Below are 23,388 nucleotides of genomic sequence, written 5' to 3' on the forward strand. Positions count from 1 at the left end.
AGCTTAAGAGAGAATTCTCTGATTGAATATGTAACACAAAGATGGTTCCAACCTCAGGTAAATGTAGAAAAGAATATATCTGGAGAGACATAAGGGAAAAGCTGTGAACTCAACAATAATAAGCATAATTCGAAGATATTGCATAAAACTCCCTTCTACTTAAATCAAACCATCAATTGAACCGAATCTGTTGGCCTAATTTAATAAACACCTCCAAAAAAAAAAAATATAGGGAAGGGGTTTCTCTACTTTTTTTTGTATTTTTCATTCTTGAGAAAAAAGGATAAAGAAAGTTCTACAGTGATGGGAGCAAATGCTTCCCAACAGATCAAAACAGTATAACTTATACAAGAAAGTAGCACAAAACTCACTCTAGCAGATCATCAAAACCAGCTAAAAATTACATGTTAACGCTTCCTAAGTAGGTTTCCGCATATTGCGGCCAGCACGAATTACCTCGTCCACCAATAGCAACTGTGATGCAATTACAGGCCTGCAAAAAGTTATGAGTAACCAAATCAGTACCCCAACTTTATGATGATTTAATATCGAAGACTAGAAAGTTATAAATTTGACTACTTCTATAAGACATTTGTTAAAGATCAAGAGCATGACAAGAACTTCGGCAAAGAAGGGCTATATGAGGATGTAAAAAGGGGCGACAATCGAGCCATGTACCCAGAATTGATAATTTGGCGTTTCACTGAGTAGTTGTCAAAGATACCCTCCATTTGGGGGTCAATCGGTTCTCCTGTATGCTGGTTTAGCCCTACAATAGTGCCCCGGTCATGTGCCCCCTGATTTCAAATGGGAAGAATGAGTTCAGCATACTTGTAACTGCCTCTCATAAAAGAGGGAAACGTTGGAATCATATGACAAAGCGCAGTAGGAGTTTAAAGGACTTCACCTTGAGAGCAATGAGAACATCCTGTGTGTCGAGACCAGAGTTTTCAGCAAGTGTCTTGGGAACCACAAGAAGGGCATCAGCAAAAGCTTCAACGCCAAGTTGAGCACGCTGTAATAAAGGTTGAGAAGGTCAAAATAAGATTGGGTACATGAAAAGTATGCAAAAGGATACTGAAGAATACTTCTAAGGAGACTTACTCCTTGAACTGTTTTCTTCACTTCATTTATCAGATATTGTCTTGCAGCAACTTCAAAGGATCCGGCACCCTGAAAATTCCACCAGTCATTTCTTAAGACCAAGAAAATCTCGAATAATAAGGATGGTCTACGAGACACTATTTCCTGGCTATAAGCATCCAAACTTGTCTCCTCTCTTTCATTCATAGGGTCAAGAAGCAAAACAAATTGCAATGCAATATATCGTAATTGAAGCTGCAAGACTATAACTGTTGATAACCTAATAACAAATAGGGAGGAAGAGAAGAAAATAAAATTTTAATATTTTTTTACTTTGTTTAAGAAATAATGTGAATATCCGAATGTAGGAATAAGAATGCCAAATGCTCAATATTAGTTCTTCCATCCAGACGCGAAGTTACAGAGAGCAATAGACCAATTGTACACTGTAGATATAATTTATTTGCTCCCTTAACTTGCATTCAGGATGCTTGCTGCTTTCGTGATCATTGTCTTGATATTTTAATTCTACTTGATACAAGGAGTTTCATTAATTCATCTACACGTCTGACAGTAGCTGGAAAATATAAGAAGCTTACCATGACAACGGATTCATCTTCAATGGTGTTTTTAACTGCTCTAAGACCATCACGGACAGCATCCTTAATTTGAGCAATAGTATGGTCATTAGGTCCTGCCCATCACGGATTCCAATGAGAAAAAAGGAAATATAATTGATTAACAAGATTGAACATGAATGAAGATTGAGGTTGCAATGAAGTACCCTTGATCAAGATTGTACAAGAATGAGGATTTTTCACATTTTCCACAAATGTATATTTATCTTCCCCAAGCACATGTTCATAGACCAGTCCAGCCCATCCAAGGCAATCAGGAGTAAGATTTTCAACAGAATTTATAGCCTCTCCTCCACAGGCCAAAACCAACCTTTCCATATTTCTCCTCTTGGCTCTACGAAGGGCAATTATCTACAGGAGCTCCATAACAAGTATGAAACAAATGAATATAAATTGACAAATAAATGGCAATTGACCAAGGTTTCATTCTCCCTTGCTCAAATCATACAAATCATAATGGTTATTAACCATACCGACATTTGTAATACATCAAATAAAATAACATATATTACATAGAAAAAAAGAACTTCTAAGAAATGAGAAGTGTATTAGAAAAGAACGTGGCAATATGTTATTCTTAGCAACTTAGTATTGACACAGGAAAGATAAGGATACATTTATAAAAATATATGACTCATAAAAACATTCAAATATCATTGGATTGGAGCCCATTTTTGTAGGTGTGTTTTGGGTCTCCCTTTAGCTAGGTTCATAATTATTTTTTGTATGCCCTCGTATATTCTTACACTTCTCTCCATAAAAACTTTGTTTCTTACCGAACAAAAACCAGACATTCAATTCTGTATGTACATCTCAATCATTTCAAATAAAATAAAAAAGAATTCAGTAATGTTTAAATATATTATGAGATGGAGGACTAAAAACATTGTATTTATGATAAGTTGAAGAAGTTGAGAACATGCTTCTAATGATACTATCTCACATTAACAGTTTTGAAGAAAATCCAAAATCGCAGGAATATTTTTCCAAATATTTGGATGTCGCTTGAGAAACAGATTTCAAAATCAAATTTGTAAGAATCCATTATCGCTAAAAAACAACATAATTATAATTCAAACCATATTGCTTCTAGATACATCTTTTGATACTCATTGGACTCTTGTTAAGCTTTAAAAGTAAGGAAAACATAATAGACTTGTGTTTACTCGGCTACACACTAATGGATTTGATCAGAATGATGGGCAAAGATTTTTTTACAAAACATTTTCATTAGTTATGATAACGGAATTGGCTTTAAAATTTTGTCAGTCTTACAAGGTTGCTAAAATAAGTCTTTTCATGATGAGGCTTAAGCATCACTTGTAAACGGAATGTCATGATCAAGGGAAGAAAGGAAAAAAAAAAAAGAGTATGATAACTTCAAGAAATACGGCCTTACCCCTTCCCTTGCGAGCATATCCAAAGATGGGGGATCAATTCCTTTTTGGTTTATGACAACAAAGTTCTTGTCATTACCCGCACAAACCTGCATATGATTTAGAATATAAGACAACAATTAAGAAATGCAGATGGTTTTAATAACTAACATGCATGACCCTAACACCCTTGCCTTGTTTTTCAATTCAATGATTTTCTGAACTCTTTCATCAACCTGACGCCTTTCAGCAGCAACCATTGCTTCCCTCTGTTCCGCATTAGAGTAGAAAAATCCAGCATTTATTTCACTGAGAGGAAAGCCATCAATTTTTAAATGTTCACAATATATTATAATGATATATGGCTACAAATGAATATGATCCACATTTTATATTCAGGATAACTAGACTAATTCAACCCATTAATGCCATATTACATCAAGCTGGGGTAGCAATATACATGCATGCATTGATTCTGCATTTAGGAAAGCAGGAACAACACAAAACCAAGATAGAACAATACAAGAAACATAATTATCCATCCATGTTGATACTAAATCAAAGAAAGGCTCATCAATACCTTTTGTCATATTCCAGAGACACATTGCTGGTTAAAATAAAACAATTCTCTGCTCTCCGTTTCATATCAGGATGTCTAGAACCATGATCAAGAACAAGGCCTTCAACCTAGTGATTGATGATTCGAGACATCAAAAACGATAAAGTATTTATAAAAAATTTAACGAAATAAGAAAAAAACAAGTCTAAGAATGTACAAGAAAACTATTAGGATAAGACGAGAAATCTACCTACTCTGCAAGAAAATGAGATAAGGAAGAAAATAGAGGAGAAAAAAACTCTTGAATTAACTAGAATAAAACAGAATAATTGCAGAAATCTTCAGCCAAAAAACTACCAACTACAAGCATTAAGAAAATTAAGGCAAAATCAATCTCTACTTTTCCATTAAAATAAATTGATACATGGAAAAGAAATCTTGATAACAAAACACACTTTCGATGAGGCAAAATGAAAGATAAAAGCATCCAAAAAAAAACTAAGGCCACAAAATATACCTGAAAAAGAAAAATATAAATGCTCTTTCATTTGTCAAGTATAGACAAGGCTACTTCTTCAAAATTACAAATGCTCTTATCACAGAAAAAAAAAAACGGAAGAAGAAGAAAATGCAATTTCGTTAGAGAAAGAGAGACATGCTAAAGAATGTAGAAAGAAAACCGAGATGAAAATATGTGCGCAGACCTATTTTCTATATTAGAAACAATTTCATATATTACGAAATTATTCTTTAAAAGAAAACCCCCACTCAGAATACCAAAATTGAAAAGAAAAAAGAAAGAAAAAAAAAAAAAAGAACATTGAATGACTAATGAACAGAACTACGAAGAACATTTTCAGAAACGGAACGTTCTTTGCATGACAATAGAGCACTCTGCAACATATTGACCAGTAAACAACAAAGCAACTAAACAGTGGAAGTAAAGATAAACATAAAATTACACGACTATTCATTTTCCATGACAGGCTGAATATAGTTTAGCTTTTGTTAAATGTAAAGAAACTTTCAACGTATCACAGGTAGCACTAACAGCAACAAGCTAGAAAGCAAGGTTTACATTATTTCCTTACCTTTTAGTGTTCAATCTAATCGTGTTCATAAAACCAAACCTCTCAGTAGAATTTTGGAAAGAATAGAGATGTAAATAAGATCCTAAACTTGTTCATTGCTAAGATGAAGTTCTCTAGCTAACAAATTCTGTAATTACTCCCTTTTTCTGTTAATGCCAATTGGAGATCACTTCTGTTATCTCTTTGGTTATTGGATTGCAAAGATATTTTATCATCCGGCATCGTTTTGGGTTCTTTAATCAAATATTTTTCATTCAAAAGTTGTCATAGAATCTTAAAACATACCAAGCGAGTGTCAACGTCGAACTTATGACGCATGTGCATGATTTCCACCATAAACAAATCAATGGCTTCTTCTGGTTTACGAATGCAGAGCACCTGCAATAACTCAAACACAAACCATTAGCCAAAAAAGGTACAAGCAAACGTCTATTGTAGTATGTTGATCACAATGTAAATAAGATTTAGAACTTTCAATCTGAACTCAGAGCATATATATTTGTGATCGCTAATATATTAGTACTCACCGCATTAACAACTATATCAGTCAGCTGATCTGCCAATGATTCATACAGCTGTACAAGAGATTGACCCATTGGAAAGATATTAGACAGCTAAAATTTCAACACAAATGTACTCAGCGAGAAAAAAAAGTCCGTCAAATAACCTTTGTTCTTAGTGTTGTTCTTGCTACCATTTTCAGAATTTCTTTGTCTGGCTCGTCGCCAACAACAATAGGAGTCTTAAATTTTTCAAGAAATTGAAGAGTTGCTCTTTTGGCAATCTCAAAACCATCAACCAGGACACGTGGATGCATGCCTGGATCATGAATAAACCCCATTAGGAAAGAAAAAGAACCAACAGTACACACCCGTGAGAGAATATCAACCAATCCTGTGCCAAATAGTTCTCTAAGATGCTAAGAAGCCTAATTCCCGATATTAAAAGGTTTCTGCTTCAAATAACGTGATAAAGAGACATGTCATACAATCTTAAGATGGCGAATTTTCATCAATAATTTCAAGATGACAAATCCATCTTAAATATGTGGCAGACTTTCAGCTATTTATGCTATACACACTTATCCAACGACAGTGTATTTCTAGCTAAACTTTTCACCACATTGAGGCCTGCATTAAGGTTGACTACTATAATTTCGTCATTCACACAACTGTTTCAGAAGTATCAGGACATATTCCCACGGAGAACTGTGACATTCTACCACACATAGTTGCAAAGAACGGTACCACTAAGATCAGAGTACCAACCTTCATCAATATAACGTTCGGACTGTTTCATAAGCTCGCCTATAAAAATCACGGTAGAAGTAGTGCCATCTCCACTAGTGTCGTCTTGTGCAACAGCGGTTCGTGCTATCATGATTGCTGTGGGATTTTGAATTTGCTGCAACCATATAAAACAAGTATGGACAGCACATTTAATCCTCCTTTTGAAATAAATGTCTTGTAGATGAATGGTTGTGAAGATTTTCCAATATTTCTTTTTCAACGGGCTTACGACGTAATTAAAATGATATAAGGGGCATGTTAGAAAGTGAGCATCCATATCGACAAACCAGCAATTTAGGCGTTATTTCTCATTTATGCAGACCCCGATGGAGAAAAATCAATAATAACATGTCCGGTTCGGTACATGCGCGGAAAAACAGTAGAGATAGGAGATCTAAGATAAGTAAAGGGTTTAGGGCAGAGAACCGACCATTTCTTTAAGCAAAGTGTTGCCATCTTTGGTAAGCTTGATATCTCCGGCACCACCCACAAGCCTGGTCAGGTAGATGCGAACATAAATATGAGAAAGGGAAGCATGGAAGCAGATTTCAAAAGCGAAAATGACGAAGATCGAAAATAACGTCATACATTTTGATGGTTCCTTTAGGACCGAGATTACTCTTGAGGACGTCTTGAAGGCCCTTCGCGGCGTTGATATTCATATGCAGAGCGGCGGATTTGTTGAGAACCTCTGCATTTGGGTTGAGTACTCTAAGCGACATCTTTCTGTTGCTTGCGTGACGAGCTCAGTGAAGGAGGAGAAGCAGAGAACAACAGAGTGAGGTGGAAATGGTTTAGGAGGGAAACTAATAAACTACGGCAAGCAACCGCGGGGCGAAAGGGTTTTAGGGCACTCCGTAGCCGAGTAATGATTGGGTATATAAATCCAAATTTCTCTAGATCCAACTTTCAAGGCTATTCTTCAAAATAGTAAGTTTGAAGGCTATTTTTCATTAACCATCAATTATTTTTACTTCGTATGTATCTTTAAATTGTTTTGTTTTTAATGTTTAAAATTATATTGCCTCTTATATTTTTTAAGTTTCTAATTAGTTAATTACGTTAGAGTCGTTCGAGATAACTCGTGGCCTGATAATAATCCATGCCCAACGAGCCCCAAAGCCAAAAAAAGGGCGTATAAAGGGTTTTGCCATGCTCGATTTGGTGAGTCAACAATGTACAGTCCTAACACGTGTAAAAAATATATAAATAAAATGATCAATTTTTTCTGATCGAGTATGCTATCCACGACATATTCATACCACACACCTTCAATCTAATACTAATTTGAGCATCAAAGTGCGTTAGACATAGTACCATGCTCGAACAAGTGATTTGACACGTCGGTACGACTTTGTTATATTCTATAGAACATAAATCAACTAAATTTACTTAGAGGTAGTTCATAGCATTGATTCTTTCGAGTTTGAATTTATAAGTAAACGCGCTTATTTTGCTCGATCATGATAAATACGTAAAAAAAAAAATTTAAGAAGTTATCGAATGCCGAGAGTTAATTAATTAGATAACAAATTAAATAAATACGAACTATAAAATTTAGAAATTTATTAGACGATTTTCAATATTAAAGGATTTGCTAATATGAACATACCTAAAGCTAAAACGGTCACGTTCCATATTTTTGAAATATGAAATTTAAATTTATATATTTAATTTAATATGACGAGGACTAAATTTGTAATTTAACTAAGGAACGGTAATCGGATAAAAAGAAAGTAACCCATGGGATTAAATGCGAGAACTTGAAATTTAGGTGTAAGTAGTCATTATTTGACGAAATTACCCTTGAAGAGTTTTGAAAGGGTTGGATTATTAGGGTTCCAATTTATTAGAGAAGGGAGGGAATAGAGTTAATAATCCAAAAGCAGGACATTTTAACGAATTTGATGAGTATGAACCCGAATTACATAAAATTAAAAAAAAAAAAAAAGTAAAAAGAGAAATAAGGAAAAGACAGAGGGCGATCTCCGAACGATCCAGCTTCAAATGGGATTGACATGATTCAGACTGGACTTTGATTCACCGGTTTCAATCGATATAGAACTGCAACTCTGCACACTGGAGCAGCTCACTTCTTCCCGATTTTCAGCTCACATTCTACAATGGTGAAGACCTACGTGAGGGAGAATGTGCCGCTCTCTCGTTTTGGTGTCTTGGTAGCTCAGCTCGAATCCATAGTCGCCTCCGCTGCTCAACAGCCTCCGGAGCCCCTTCTCTGCTTCGACCTTCTTTCCGATCTCATTTCCGCCATTGATGAAGAGCCCAAGGTTCACTCTATTTATTTTGCTGCTTTTCATTTTGAGTTCGTTATCATCCATCTCGTTGTCTTTCGAATATATTTTATTGGTTTTGAGCTGCCAACTTTTATGTCAATAAGAGAAGACATTGAATTCTGCGATATTATGTGGATCTCAATACATTTGACATCAGAAATGGAATTATTATGCGCATTCAGTTTCATTGTAACATGCTTCTGCTTTTTTCATTATCCATTCGGTCTTGCCACGGGTTGAAATCTCTGTCTTCATTGGCTATGGGGCTATGAAGTTCCAATTTCCCTCCGTGTCTATGGGGCTATGAAGTTCTAGTTTCCCTCCGTGTCTATGGGGCTATGGGGCTGTGAAATCTCTGCCCACGGGTTGAAAGGTTTGGGAAGCTTTTGGGAGGTATAATCTGAGTAACAACGGTGGTAGATGAAGATAAGGTTGTCACCAGTTGGAGGTCATCGTCACCGGACTTGCTTGAGCTTGACACCATTAAAAGAGATGAGAAAGAGCTTATAGCACTGTACTATGTATGACTGGTAAGAACCAAGGAGACAATCACACAAAAAACAGAAAAGGAATGGTTAATGTATAAAAGATGCAATGAAGAAAATGAGAGAAAAAACATGGTAAATAATATCCCAACAAGCAGCTTTTGCTTTCAATTAAAGTTCCAAAGAGTGTAAGTTTGGTGGATAATTAAGCGGTAAAATTAACTTAAGCGCACTGAACTACCTCTTTGAAACAGACCGAATAAATTCCTCCAATAGCACCGATTCAATTAAGTTTAGTTCATCATTTCCAATCTAATGATACAAGAAGATCCACTGAAAATGAGTTTTTCCATAGTTAACATAACAGTGCTTTCGTATTTATACTATCTTCCTTACTGGAAAGGACACTGTTCAAACAATTTTAATGTCTCTGTCTAGTCATATGCTAACATAACAGTATCTTCTTTAACTAGAAATGACACTATTCAATTTTTTTTCATGTCTCTGTCAAGTCATATGCTAGCATTTCAAAATTAAATGCTGTCTGGAGTTTTTTAGTTTATTCATTTTCTGGCAATGCTAACATTTCAATATTAAATTAAATTTATTAAATGTTTGAAATGAACATTGCAAATTTCAGGAATCTATACTGTTGTGGCAAAGAAAATGCGAGGAAGCACTCTATTCTCTGCTCATTCTTGGTGCCAGACGACCGGTGCGTCATCTCGCGTCAGTAGTAATGGCAAGAATTATATCCAAGGGAGATACAATTTCAGTATATTCACGAGTTAGTAGTCTTCAAGGGTTTCTGTCTGATGGGAAAAGGAATGAGCCTCATAAGATCGCTGGTTTGTTACGGAAGCTTGAACTTGATTAATCTTAGATAATCGCAGTTAGGAGTGTGTTTCACATGCACATGCTGAGTGTGTATGCTTTATATTGAAATGTGTTCATAATATAAAAGGAGAAACTTTCCCCTTAATTACATATTCTTCGTTAAAAAAATGTTATGAAGTACCTGTATTTCTTGCTTTTTGAAAGGGTGAATGTCCTACAATCTGTGTTTTCTGTTGAGAGTAGTTTTATGCTATATTTTTTTTTTTTTCCAGTTGAAGCCATATAAAATTTTAACTTTTTGGTGGAAGCTTTGTTTTGTTTTGTTTGTTTGTTTTTTTTAATAAAATGTTTATTTTAAAGGAAAAAAAATGCGGATTGACCTAACCATCTTCAGACTACCTTATTTTATTGGCATCCATCTCTGCTGAAGAGAACAAATTGATATAATTAGACATTCTTTGAAATTTTGATCTGTTAATCTCGTATTTCCTTTTATTTTGGTATTTATTTATTCTCAGAAAGATATATTTGCTTGAATTCTCATTTCTTATAAAAATTTGTATTTTAGAGTACTCATAATAGCAAATTTCTTCATGGATTTGGGCCTTCCTTTATTCTTGTGCTTGAAAGCTTTCCATGGGAATACCACTGCGTTTTTTAAGCTGTACCAGATTTATGCTTCACATCTTTAGAAATTTGCAACTTTTTCTTTTACTAACATGTCATCTTTATTATATCTGACCTTTATAGGCATTGCCCAGTGCTTGGGAGAATTATATCAGCACTTTGGGAGAAAAATCACTTCTGGTTTGCTTGAGACGACTATTATTGCTGCAAAGCTTATCAGATTTAATGAGGTTCCCATTAAATCCCATTGTCACCTTTCTTTAACATGATATTTTTCTAGTACATTCTTACAAACTTGCGCTTATCAGTATGGCGAGCCTGTTTTGTGAACTTTTTTTTTTTTTTNGGGGGGGGGGGGGGGGGGTAGGGGGATGTGTGAGTACTTGTTTCGAGTAATTTTTTCCCCACATAAAATCATTGATTTCTTTTGAGTTGAAGCTGTTAGGTGATGTATTTTTGTTTGGCACATGCTTAAACACCGTAGCCTTCCAAGGAACTTCTCTTGGGATTACATTGGTCTGGACACACCATAATCTTAATAATGTTTCTGTCTTCCTTCATTAAGCAATTAAGGAGTAATAATTGAGGGTTTCCTCAATTTTGGGGTTGTTCCTTCATTTAGACAGAAAACCGTCCTAGTGTGTCCAGACCAATGTACAAAAAGAAGTTCCATGCAAGGCTACGGTGTTTAAGGAGTAGCAATTGGGGGTTTCCTCAATTTTGGGGTTCTTCCTTTAATTAGTTATAACACTGGCAACCGTTCTATTTGTATCTATTGTTTTCAACTGCCATTTTAAATTTTTGTTTAGGTTGAATTGGAAGGCACAAAGGAGCCTGTTTTTAGTAGTTTTTGGAATAAATTTGTTCACTTTCATTGACTATCGAATTATAGTCCTAGTATCACACTCTTTCTTTGTTTATTTTGGACTATGTGAGTTGTGAGGCTATCTTTTTGTTCGTTTCAAATGAAAGCTAAAAAATTGTTTGGTTTTATTTGAAGTATCTCTCGTCTTATTTATATTTAATTATTTATTGTTTAAGGATTATTTGTGTTCCAAATATTAGGATTTTGTGAGACAAGAAGCTCTGCGCTTGCTTCAGAGTGCTTTAAAAGGATCGGGGGGTTCTGCAGCTGCTTCAGCATATACTGAAGCATTTCGTCTGATTACTCGTGTGGGCATTGGTGATAAATCATTCATTGTTAGAATAGCAGCTGCAAGATGTCTAAAGGCATTTGCCAACATTGGAGGACCTGGGTTAGGGGTTGGAGAACTTGATAATTCAGCCTCCTTTTGTGTAAAGGTAGCCATTTTATTCTTGTCGTGATATGTTTGTTTGTTTGTTTGTTTTCTTTTTTTTGGGTTTTTACTGATTACCACAACAGCAATATCGTTGTTTCTGAAACAATAGAGGAACTCCATGGCTGTGTTATATATGTCTAGATACAAGTAGTCCTCATTTTTAGTGATTTTAGTTTCCGATAATATTCAAGAAGATCAAATTCCTTCAATTATCAGATAAAATTGTTCTGGATGCTCGTTAGCAGCAGCAAGCTGGTACACATCATCCAATATTTTTGTATATGCCTAGCTGGATGTGCAGAGCTATAGATAGTTCTCCTGGGGAATCTATTGGGTAGGTGGCTTAAAGGGAAATCTGGGATTATTGGAAGAATGCTATAAGAGCTGTACTTTACATAATTTGGATAGAAAGCAACAATAGAATTTTGAAAGCGACTAGTAAAGAGTTTTATTATTCTTGGAATTTTGTATGGCACACCGCATCTTCTTGGGCAACACTCTGGAAAACTTTTTCTTTGTTGTCCGTTAGTGTTGAGGTCCTCTCATAAAGTCCCCTTTTTGTTACTTTCGGGAGGTTGTATGGCAGACTGCCTCTTCTTGGGCTAAACTCTACAGAAGTTTTTCTTTATTTTACATTAGTATTGAGGTCCTTTCATAGACTCCCCCTTTTGAGGTTTGAGGAGGTGACCTCTTATCTCCTTGCTGTTTCTGTGCGTTCCTCCCTTTTTGATAGAAGGATATGCCAAATTTCTTTTATATAAGAAATTATACATTATGATATGCTGAATGTCTTATTGATAGAGTGATATGCTGTCTTTTATGAATACAATTATTATATACAAATTCTATTAATAGAATGTTCCTTCAAGACATTAACTAGTTTTATAATCTATTGTTATCTTTCTCTTGTTTGCATATGTACTTCGGGCTTCTATGATGTTTTGGTTCTCATACTTTTATATGTAACTAAGTCATTATACTTGAAAGAAAAATAATAGATGAAGAGATAGAAAATTGTTCCAATGCTCCCAAAGGCTAACCAATAAGTCATTATACTACTAAAAAATGTAACAATTATGTCTAAGTTAAAATTTTCGTTAAAGAATTGGTTGTGGGCTTCAGTCTTGTCGGGGAATTTTGTAATTACCAATTAAGTTTTATTCTTCTAGATTGGAGTCTTTTTTGCGATTGGACTCCTTTTGTTCTATTTTCTTAATGTAAGGAATTTTGTAATTATCAGCTAAGTTTTGTTCTTCTGGATTGGAGTCTATTTTTGCTTAGGGTTTATTTACCGTTGAACTCCTTTTGCCTTTTTTTTTCCTCATAATTTTTTTTATAATGTCCTTGTATATTCTTTCATTTTTCTAATGAAATCTTGGTCACTCGTTAAAAAAAATTGTATTTATGAAATAAGACCAAGTGAATGAGGAATGAAGTTGACGAACCTCTTATGATCTGAAATTAAAAGTGGTTCAGTATCTACCCGTTTGTATACTTCAATTACTAAAAGATTTTAAATATCAGGAACCTTTTGAAATGTACGGACTAAGTTGTCATAGAAAAAGTATAACGACCAAAATGTTGCCAACTAAAAATGTGTTTTAATCATTAATTTAATTTTAGTTGGGCAGGTTTACTTATCAGTGCTTGCATTGGCTACCTCTTTATAATATCATTGCATGATGGGTTTTTAGTATCTTAAGTTGGGTGGAGAAGTAGAAGTAGAGGAATCTAAAGGGTGTTAAGGAACCCAGAATAACATCTAATAATGCATTTATTCTTTTGATAACAGAAAATCTTAAATGGGTTGGGGACCCTTTCCTTTTCCTGAAGCTAAATATAAAGCATCCTTTTGGTTTTTGTTTTCTTCTTTATTTTGTAACTGCTCTTAATTTTTTTCTTCCAAATTTACTTTTTTTAATATTTAATATAATTTTGGAAATTAGTTAGTCACGTTAAATGGGACTTGTTTACTCTTTCCCCTAAATTGGTTTTTTTTTTTGGTATTTTAATATAATATTGGGAATTAGTTAGTTCAAATGGGGCGCACTTACTCCTTTATTGTAACTTTTCAATCATCAATGAAAAGTTCCGTGTCCTTCACAATATATACTGCCTGTATATTTCTATCTTCTACATCTACAATGTTCTAGTTATCTTTCCAAATGGTTTGGCTGAATCAAACAGGCCTTTGAGGATCCAATTTCATCCGTCCGGGATGCATTTGCCGAAGCTCTGGGTTTGTTACTGGCTCTTGGAATGAATCCTGAAGCTCAGGTATATAAGTTATTTGTTATATAATAATCCTTGCTGTTTCTGACCAATTTATCTCGTATGTATATAAGTGTTATTGTCTTTAAAGTTAATAGTTCATGTCCTACTAGGTCCAACCAAGGGGAAAAGGTCCCTTCCCTCCAGCAAAGAAGCTAGAAGGCGGTTTACATCGGCATCTATCTTTGCCATTTAGTAAAGGTATACCTATACTTTCTACTGCGTGCGTTTACGCAAGAACTAACTACCTATATCGGCCTTTCCAAGCCGCAGCCCACACATACTCTTACTCATTCATCTCTCCCCCTTTTACTCTTTTTCTTCTTCAAAGTTTAGCAATCGTGGGCCTATCCTACACCTCTCCACTGTTTTTTTCCTTTTTTTTATATTTTCAATTTTTATTTTTATTTTTGTGGAAAACTATGATTCCTTTGAAGGAATTACAAAAGAATGCAACTCCTGTTTCAAAGGAATTACAAAAGTACTTCCATTGATTGGTCAAGAGGAATAAGATTATAGCTGTGAAAGCAAGGAGAGAATGTACACCAAGAGAGAGCCATGTAAGGCAAGTGCTAAAAAAAGCAATCAAAATCAGTAGCTTACGACTTTATCCTCGAAGGTGTGATGATTTCTTTCCTACCAAATGACCATAGAAAGACTGATAAATTTCTTTTCAGTTTCCCGTAAAAAAGCATAGAAAGGTCGGATAAAATTTAACCAAATAACTTCCCTTTGTTTTAAAAAAGGATGATCAATGAAAACCAATTCCAGCAGTGTTATAGGATCTCCTGGTAGGGCAGTGGACCAATTGAAAGCCGATAGGACGTCCTTCCAAAAAGCTCCAGGAAAAGGACAGAATATAAAAAGGTGCAGTAGGGTCTCTCCATTCTTCACCACTTTGGCGATGTAGAAAGCCATGAGCCCTCCTCTGCAAAATATCAGTAGGGGCACCCATGACTAGGCTCCCAGATGAATTTTTTTATCTTCTTTGGGAAGGACCCCTTCCACAGCTGCAAGTATTTCTTCTCTTAACGGTTGCTGTTTGTTTCTTATTAATTTTCTCTATTCAGCAAATAAAGATATTGAACTCTCAAATTTTTGAAAAATGTTTATTTTAATTTCATTGCCTGTTTTGCATAACGAATCACATTGCAGCAAATGGACCACGGTTGAAGGCAATTCGTGTTAGCCTTACATTATCTTGGGTGTTCTTTTTGCAGGTTTGTGCTCACTATTATCTGCTGTAGTAGATTTTCCTTCATTTGTCCTCTTTCCTTCGGTTCGAGATAGCTTTTGAATGTTTTTGGGGTTTGGAAGACTAATTCATAAGAATTGAATTCTTAGATGTTTGAAAGACTAATTCATAAGAATTGAATTCTTAGATGTTTGAAAGCTTTATGTTAATTCTTATTCAAGTTTAATCAATTCTTAATTTAACTTTTCACTCATGTTTTCTTTTCTCGCGGCTTTTGATCTAGTATAATTTGTTGCTCTTCTTATGATGTGTCACCATGAATCTAAATTTCATTTCAGTGTTGGTTTTAGTTGAATTTGTTTGCTGGCTTATTTAGCACTGATAATTTTGATAATGTTGGTTTTACTTTCACTTCTCTGTATCATTTTGCCTTGCAGATTTGGTGCACTTGTTAATTATACTTGCATATATTTTATGGATTTATTCACACCATATAAAATGTCTTGTAGGCCATTCGTCTCAGATATCTGCATCCAGATACTGGACTCCAAGACTATGCACTGCAGGTTATGGACATACTTCGGGCTGATACTTCTGTGGATGCCCATTCACTGGTAATTGCTGAAGTTTAGTTTATGTACTATCCATAATTATTACTTTTAGGCTTAGGCTACATCGTATGCCCAGGTGGAAGTTGTCAATCCCCCAATTTTTCTTTCTTCGGTAATGGACATCAACAATTTATCAGAGGAGTCAATGTCCTGCTCTAACAAGGACACAAAAATTTGAGGGGCAGTTCTACCATCGGAAAAATAAAATGTATGAGGAGTTTAGGAACACTGAAGAAAATTGAACTTCACTCGTCTCAATTAATTGTTCAATGTAACATTTGATAGATAAGCATGAAATCTAACCTTTTCCTATAGTGTACCAGCTCACTCCCCAAGGATTTAATTTTTTTTGAATTTGAATGAGATAAGAATTTAAGAGAACAGTTAACAAANAAAAAAAAAAAAAAAAAAAAAAAAAAAAAAAAAAAAAAAAAAAAAAAAAAAAAATCCTATATAAAATAAATAACAGCTAATGAATACATATGAAACCTTAATATCGTACCTTGTGATCTTGATAGTTGTTTAAAAAAAAAGTTTAAATAGAGAACCACATAGAATAGGTATATAGTACTACTTTTGCTGCTGTATTAGAGTTAGGCACTAGCCCTCTGAGTTGATTGACTGACTTCTTTTATTTTTCTGTTTGCTGTAGGCTTGTGTGCTCTATATTCTTAGGGTTGGCATTACTGATCAAATGACAGAACCCACCCAAAGGAGCTTCTTGGTTTTTCTTGGAAAGCAGGTTGACAAAATTTATTTGAAGAGTGGTTTTGGTGCTATCAATACAGAGTAGATTAATGTTCTCGTCTAAATCAAGTAGTCTATTGGTGTGTGTGCTTCTTATTATATTTATAATGGGTCAGTTTTCTGGAAATTTGACAGCTGCAATCTGAAGATGCTAGCCCTTCAATGAAGATTGCTTGTTTGCGTACTTTGTCTTATACTCTGAAAACTTTGGGAGAGGTAAGGCACGACTGTATTTTTGAAGGATTACTTTTTCTATGTAAGAAAAGTTGCTATAACTTTTAATGAAATCGTTGCTTACTGATAACCGGTGTAAATTTTATAATCATTACAACGACTTTATTCATATGCTATTTGTGCTAGTTAGAGGAGAAGATTTTTGTTGTTCTTCTTTGTAGGGCTTTGCTCTCTTCTCCCCTTTCCAATTTCATATTATTTATGAAATCATTTCTTATAAAGAGAACAGGGGTTTGAGCCTCATCACAGGTTTACCAGTTTTAACTAATTAGGGCAGTCTTTCTTTCATGTAGTTTGATCTCTTAATCAACAATTAGATTACACTTCTGCTTGTAGCATGCACTTATCCATGGCTTTTGTGCAGTACGAATAAGGTTTTTACTTATGCCCAACGAGAAGTTGGTCAGACTTCACTAAAATAAAAATAAAAAAAGAAAAAAGAAAAGAAATAGAAGTTGGTCATACAGTGCTAGATTATTTATATGCAGGTCCCATCTGAGTTTAAGGAAGTACTTGACAGCTCAGTTGTTGCTGCGGTTTCTCATTCCTCACAACTTGTAAGTTCTAAATATTGTTTGTAGTTCCAGTCTGAACATTCTGTTTTTATGCTTACCCGTTTTAACTTATTTATTTTCTTGGTGATCATGGAAGGATTCAACCTTCATGCTCTACCTATTTTTCTCTCCCTTCACGATTTCCCTAAAACTTGTATGATATTGGATTAGTTTAGATAACTCCTGCTCAGTAAGCTACGATGGTTTGCATCATTTGACAGAATTTTTTAGCTCTGATTACACCTTATTGAGCTGATTCTTTGAATTTCTGCCCACCATGCAAGATAGCTTTACCCTTCAGATTACGACTGCAAAGTTCACCGGGTTGAGCAACCAACAATAGAAGCAATCTATGACGTTGTTCTATTAGGTGATATAATAGATGGAACAACTTGCTTTGGGTGGAAGATGGCTCCTATCTGGTGTAGCCTAAGTAACAAAAGGAGAACTCTCTCCAGGAATCAAGCACAATCTTTATTATGAATCAAAATATTCATGAATACATGAGAGAGATTCTTTTATAGAGAATTAATAAGAAAACTAAGTATTAAAAATACAAAAGATACTAAACGGGATTAACCAAAGAATTACCCAATATTAATATGAATTTACTACTAATCCTACTGCATCATACTTAATCCCTCCCAAAAAAACCGACCTTGAGTTTTAAGAAGAAAAGGAATATAGGAGGAAAAAATCCAATGACCTGAATCGAAATGGCCTTTGATCAAAGTGGGTGAAGTCGGTCTCGTTATTCCAATGATGCTTCTTTCAATGATTCGAAAAAAACTCCTAATGAAAATGTTTGCCCGCTCAAGTCTTGCACTTCAACTTCATGAAACAATTGAGCCAATGAAAGATATGAGAAATTCAGAATATTACCCCAATGCAATTTTCTCTTTGATGGCTGCGATTTGTTTTTATGCCCTCTGAAAAAGAAAGCTAATAAATAAAAACACAAAAGATACTAAAATGGATTAGCTAAGGAAACCCAAAATTAATATCTCAGAGCATTAGTCTCTTTTCATTTATTTAATGAAAAACAGTATGTTTTTCTCAGAGCATTATACTGTTTTCCTGTTAAAAACAGTATGTTTACCATTAATTCTACTACATCACCATCAATAATAACAATGTTTTTAAAAGGCACTCCTAAACGCGCGCCTAGGCAGCTGGCATGGGTCTCAAGGCGAGGCGCACAAAGGAATGCGCGCCTTCTTTGAAGCTCTAAGGCCCAAAGCTTTCGGCTGTAGTTTTTTTTTTTTCATTACTTTTAGAAAATAATAATTATTAGGGTTTTTCTTCTTTATTAATTAAAAAAATAAAACCCTAAATGCAAAAATCCTTGTTTTTATGGTTTATTTATTTATTTTTCATATTCCCACTTCAGTTATGCTCTCTATTCTATTTTCTAATCAAAGAAAATTAGTAAACAAGGTAGTAGTATATTAATTGCACACTTTTGGTTTCGTTCTCTAGTTCACTCCTTTTGAGAGCTTGTGTCCCTTGAGCATTTGTCTTTTCGAGAATTCTACATTGAAAAAATGAAGAGACTTCATAATCTATATTAGATATATGCTCCACTCGTTGTCAATTGGTTTTGAGATGAGACTCATGTCTATCTAGTATTGTATTAGAGCAGGAGGTCCTATTTTTGAAATAATATAATGTCATTTCCTTCTCCATTAATATTGAGTTTCATTTATTGGCCTTTTGAAAAATATTCAAGTCCACAAGTGAGGGAGAGTGTTGAAGTATTGATATTATTAAATTTACCGTAATCTATAAGCTTAAACTTTTGGATTCGTTAGTGATTTAACAAGTCTTTATTCAATGAAAAGTTTCATTTATGGTTTTGAAAAAATTGCATACTTTTGGTTCTTAAGTACACATTTGGTTCAGGTACGCATAGAAGCTGCTCTATCATTGCGCACATTGACAGAGGTTGATCCTAACTGTGTTGGTGGGTTATTTTCTTATGGAGTGACCATGCTAACAGCTCTAAGAGAGAATGTTTCGTATGAAAAGGTGCTACTACCTCCATTTATACTACTTCCTAATTGGTACTGCTAACTATTCAATTCTTCACTCACCACAACTTCAATTGTAATAATTTTCTGGTTTCTTTGCCTCCGTAATTTATAGATTTACTCTCCGTTTTTCCCTCTCGATTTTCTGTGTGCCTTTATTCAAAACTTGCTGTGTAGTGTATTTGGAGGCAAGGAAGCTGTTTGAATTCGATCAATGACCTATTTGCTACCTAACTTAATCTTATATTTAATTGATTCATAACAATTTATGAGGAAAAATATATTATGCATCTTTAGTCTTTGGAAGTTGCTAATTTTGATTGGGTGCTGATTGGCATAATCATGCTTGTCTTTGCCCCTGATAGCCTCTAGCCCTCATACTTCCATTCTATGTATTTCCTTGGCATGTTATTTTACTCACGCTAACCTCTGAATCGGCTTTTGAGCTCTTTCTTGATAATGTCGGTCCGTTATTCTGTTTCAAATTGAGTATGGGTGAAGGTTATTTGTGGAAATTCATCCTCTCATCTGCACGAATTAGAATTCCAGTGCTGTTTTTGGGAGTGTTTGCAATTTTCTTGCCTCTACTTCGTTGTATCTTTTCTTGGCCATCTTTCTTAAGTTGTAATTGCCCATTCTAGCAAAGTTTTGACAAATTCTTCAAATTTCTTATTGTTTCTTGAAAAGAGATTGCTCTCGAAGTTGCTCTCTTGCAAATAAATCTGGACTGTTGAGCAACGAGCACAGTCAGGAAGCTCCCTTTTGCGATCTGCATCAAAGAGAGTTTCTTTTTCCTATATCGGCAGCTACCAACGTTGGCACAAACAGTTGTTCGGTTTCCAAATTGGTGTAGCCTAAAGGACTAAATGAGAGACTTCTCTAAGAAACCAATTTTTATTCTTTATTATAATCAAAGTGCAGCTCTATTTATGGATATTTAGCAAAAACTAAGTATTAAAAATACTAAAAAACTGGAAAGATTATACCAAGAATTAACCGATGACTATGGTTATTCTGTCCTCATTGAATTAGTGGCCGAGAGCAAGAGCCAGAGGACCAAAGTGTAAGCAAGTCTAGACCATGCTGCATCAGTTTCCAAAACCTTTTCTCCAACCACATTTTCTAAAACTATTTTTCCTGAAATGTAGTTGGAGGTTGCAAAATAGACCCATTATGGTACTGGAACTCTTAGAGCGAATTGGTTGACTTGCTTGGGAGTGAGAGCAAGTGTCGTACAATTGTTTTTAGGCCCGTGAAGTGCGATTGTGACACTGATGACAAAGCATTTAAAGAACCTTCATTGATTTCTAATGTTGGTGCTCATGTTTTATAGTAGAATGTTTTCTCCTACTTGAATTGTTCTCTTAATGTTGCATTTTTTGGGGGGTTAAATGATGCGGTGTACCTTTTAATGATGTTTCTCTTTTACAACATTCTCTGACATTTGCTAACCGATATATTCCTGAAACACATTATAATTCTCAACGGATTCATTGTTGAAAAGTACTAAGCATGTGCTTTACTAGTTATGGTTTTGATTGTTGATTGGTTTTACGTCTAACTACAGAATTACAATTTGCAATTGGAGCTCGATTCCTTGCATGGTCAAGCTGCTGTATTGGCAGCTTTAGTGTCTGTATCTCCCAAACTACCTCTCGGTTATCCATCCAGGTAACTTTCCTTTTGCATTCATTCAAAGTCGGTTGTAGATGTTTCTTTAACTCTTAATCAAATTTTGACTTCTCATTTCTTATCCAAAATAAAAATAAAAATAAAAATAAAAAAGGAATAAAAATAAAAAAATAAAAGAAAGGAAAAAGAAAATGCAGACATCCTGCCTTTTCTGCCTATTATAGAGTTCAATACTCGCTTGTTCTACCTTGAGACTCAGTTGTTTGCCACATGTTTGTATATGAGTGAAAATGCATCTCTCTCGATCAATTTCTGGTGTTATAAGCGGTCTCAGTTTGTACAAAATTTCTTGCTTGAGCACAAAACATTTCTTTATATATGGAGTTGTTGTCCTAGCATATCTCTTGACGTTTCTGTCAACATTTCTTCAAATTTGAGCTTTTGAAATTTCTGTTAACCTTAATAGCGTTTTGTTTGGCACTTCTTACACAAACGAGGTAATATCATTCTCAATTCCTTTTCTCATGACCAGATTTCCTAGATCAGTGCTTGAAGTATCAAAGAAAATGCTGACAGATCCCTCCCGCAATCCTGGTGCTTCCACTGTCGAGAACGAAGCTGGATGGTTACTTTTATCATCATTATTAGCTTGTATGCCTAAGGAGGTAGACAGTGACTGCCAGGTTTTGTTTTTTACTAATTTCTGCTACTAACGTGTAAGTTGCGTTTTCTGGTGCATAAAGGAACTTGAAGACCAGGTTTTTGATATTCTTTCCTTGTGGGCTGCGTTTTTTACTGGAAACATGGAACATGAAATCAAGCAAACTGAAGATTTGACTTCAAAGATATGGTAAGCCAATTTGGAAATTTTGTTTGGAAAGGACCAACGTTTCTTGAATTGTGATGATGAATATTACTGATCAGTTGTGACATCTCTATTATTTGTTCGCCAGGATTTTTTATATCTGCTTTAGGATGATGTCTTCTCATGTTGTGTGTATTTTCCTATTACAATGGAAACCGTGTATTGTTTGCCTAAAGACATTTTAAATTACAAATCCATCATTTCATTATGTTTTGATGATAATTTTTAAGCCAGTTGATATTTCACATTGCACACACATCACTAAAGTATTTCCTGATGTTGGTTTCTAAGTTTGTTATATTACATGTCCATGGCAGAGTAAATATATTGATACAATAATGAAGTTGGTAATTAATGGTTTCCTTGTGTCCGTTATACCTAAATTCCTTGCATTGTTTTTATAAGGTCATGGGCACCTGGGTTGCGATAGTTGCACTTGCAATTAAGCTTTCATATATATATATATTTTTATCTTAACATAGGAGTCACTGAATGTATTTTATGTGGGAGAATCCTGATTATTGTTAGCTAAGGTTGAAAGTGCGATGATATCGCAATTGTCAAAAAGGAAAGTTGAACAAATCAAATGTTACCTTCCGAAGAGAATTTCTAGATTTAATGCCTGATGTTAGAATTTCTTTTCTTTTTCTTCCCCACAATATTGGANAAAAAAAAAAAAAAAAAAAAAAAAAAAAAAAAAAAAAAAAAAAAAAAAAAAAAAATCCAAGAAAAACAAAAGAAATCTGCAATCCTTAATACTTGACGAGCTGGAGACGTGGAAGTTTTAACATTAAGAAGTTTGAGCATAACTTCTGATATTTAGAAGGCTCTAGCCTTAAAGGTTATGTAAAAAGGACACTTTTGATTGATATTTTTGTGAAATTCAAATATTAAAGTATTCTTCCCCACTAACTGTTTACAAAGAAGTACCCCAGTTAGAATCATTTACAATAGGAACTAGATAAGAAACATGTTAGACCTTGTAAAAGTAATGTGCCAATTTCATTGATTAAGGAAAAAATTACAAATTCATGGCTTTTAAAAGAGACTCTCGATTGTAAATTAAGCAACCGGCTTCCCTCCCTCTCACTGGCTTCTGCTTTAATACCGACTGTAATACCAAAGGTCACCTCATACATTGGCCCACCCTCTCAGCATAAGTCCCTTGCACAAGCAACTCTGACACATAAAAAACTCACGCTTGACATAACCATACCAAACTATTGCTTGGTGTCTGGGTTTTCCTGTCCTTTTGACGGAGAGGCATTTAATGTTGGGAGTCAACTTATCAGTTCATCTCAATGATTACATACTACGATGATATATAGAGGCTGCTTCTTGAAAATCAATTCAATAAAACTAAAAGGGGCTTTCAGATTAGTAGGGGCAAGCTGTAAACTTTTTAAATACTTTTTGTTTTGCAAAGTAAGTATTGAGGACAAGTGGATCTATTAAAAGAAGACAGAATGATAACCACTTATGAAAAATAGGGAAACATTCAGAAATTCCTTTTACGAGAAAACAAATAATTTTAGTGTTAAATTTTCTTCCAAATTTTTGTTTCACTTTGTCTTATGATGTGATTTGATCCTTCTTTGTATTCTCTTCTTTTCCACTCTTTTTGGAGTTTATATCTTATGAGCATTAGTCTCTAGGAAAAATTTCTTCT

General features: G+C 34.6%; 2 protein-coding genes across 3 annotated transcripts in view; one reads left to right on the forward strand and one right to left on the reverse strand.

The window, feature by feature from the left end:
* Positions 1-138: 138 nt before the first annotated feature.
* On the reverse strand, positions 139-6,887 carry LOC111808959 (T-complex protein 1 subunit zeta 1-like). Its single transcript, XM_023695218.1, has 15 exons — positions 6,625-6,887; positions 6,467-6,530; positions 6,016-6,151; positions 5,415-5,566; positions 5,275-5,322; positions 5,033-5,125; positions 3,678-3,784; positions 3,292-3,406; positions 3,121-3,207; positions 1,868-2,072; positions 1,683-1,777; positions 1,105-1,173; positions 908-1,015; positions 679-797; positions 139-493 (listed from the first exon to the last, which is right to left on the reverse strand). The coding sequence occupies exons 1-15, from the start codon at positions 6,756-6,758 to the stop codon at positions 418-420; spliced, it is 1,608 nt and encodes a 535-aa protein (XP_023550986.1). The 5' UTR covers positions 6,759-6,887; the 3' UTR covers positions 139-417.
* Positions 6,888-7,977: 1,090 nt separating this feature from the next.
* LOC111808960 (protein SWEETIE) overlaps positions 7,978-23,388 on the forward strand; it is a 37,395-nt gene continuing 21,984 nt past the window's right edge. For both annotated transcript variants that reach the window (XM_023695220.1, XM_023695221.1), the window contains exons 1-15: positions 7,978-8,324; positions 9,456-9,663; positions 10,403-10,509; positions 11,345-11,581; positions 13,768-13,857; positions 13,965-14,052; positions 15,007-15,071; positions 15,556-15,660; positions 16,310-16,399; positions 16,540-16,620; positions 17,127-17,195; positions 19,095-19,220; positions 20,790-20,893; positions 21,387-21,519; positions 21,598-21,704. In XM_023695220.1, coding sequence (XP_023550988.1) covers positions 8,160-8,324; positions 9,456-9,663; positions 10,403-10,509; positions 11,345-11,581; positions 13,768-13,857; positions 13,965-14,052; positions 15,007-15,071; positions 15,556-15,660; positions 16,310-16,399; positions 16,540-16,620; positions 17,127-17,195; positions 19,095-19,220; positions 20,790-20,893; positions 21,387-21,519; positions 21,598-21,704 — 1,775 coding nt within the window. In that variant the 5' untranslated portion in view covers positions 7,978-8,159. The remainder of the gene's footprint in view (positions 8,325-9,455; positions 9,664-10,402; positions 10,510-11,344; positions 11,582-13,767; positions 13,858-13,964; positions 14,053-15,006; positions 15,072-15,555; positions 15,661-16,309; positions 16,400-16,539; positions 16,621-17,126; positions 17,196-19,094; positions 19,221-20,789; positions 20,894-21,386; positions 21,520-21,597; positions 21,705-23,388) is intronic.

The sequence above is a fragment of the Cucurbita pepo genome, chromosome LG13, assembly GCF_002806865.2.
Source record: "Cucurbita pepo subsp. pepo cultivar mu-cu-16 chromosome LG13, ASM280686v2, whole genome shotgun sequence".
Lineage (NCBI taxonomy): Eukaryota > Viridiplantae > Streptophyta > Magnoliopsida > Cucurbitales > Cucurbitaceae > Cucurbita > Cucurbita pepo.

Coding starts and splice junctions, on each gene's coding strand:
- LOC111808959 (XM_023695218.1), bottom strand. CDS start 6,758: ATGTCGCTTAGAGTACTCAACCCAAATGCAGAGGTTCTCAACAAATCC. Junction 5,323..5,414: donor GAACAACACTAAGAACAAAG/GTTATTTGACGG, acceptor TCTCTTGTACAG/CTGTATGAATCATTGGCAGA. Junction 1,174..1,682: donor AAGATGAATCCGTTGTCATG/GTAAGCTTCTTA, acceptor TGGAATTTTCAG/GGTGCCGGATCCTTTGAAGT.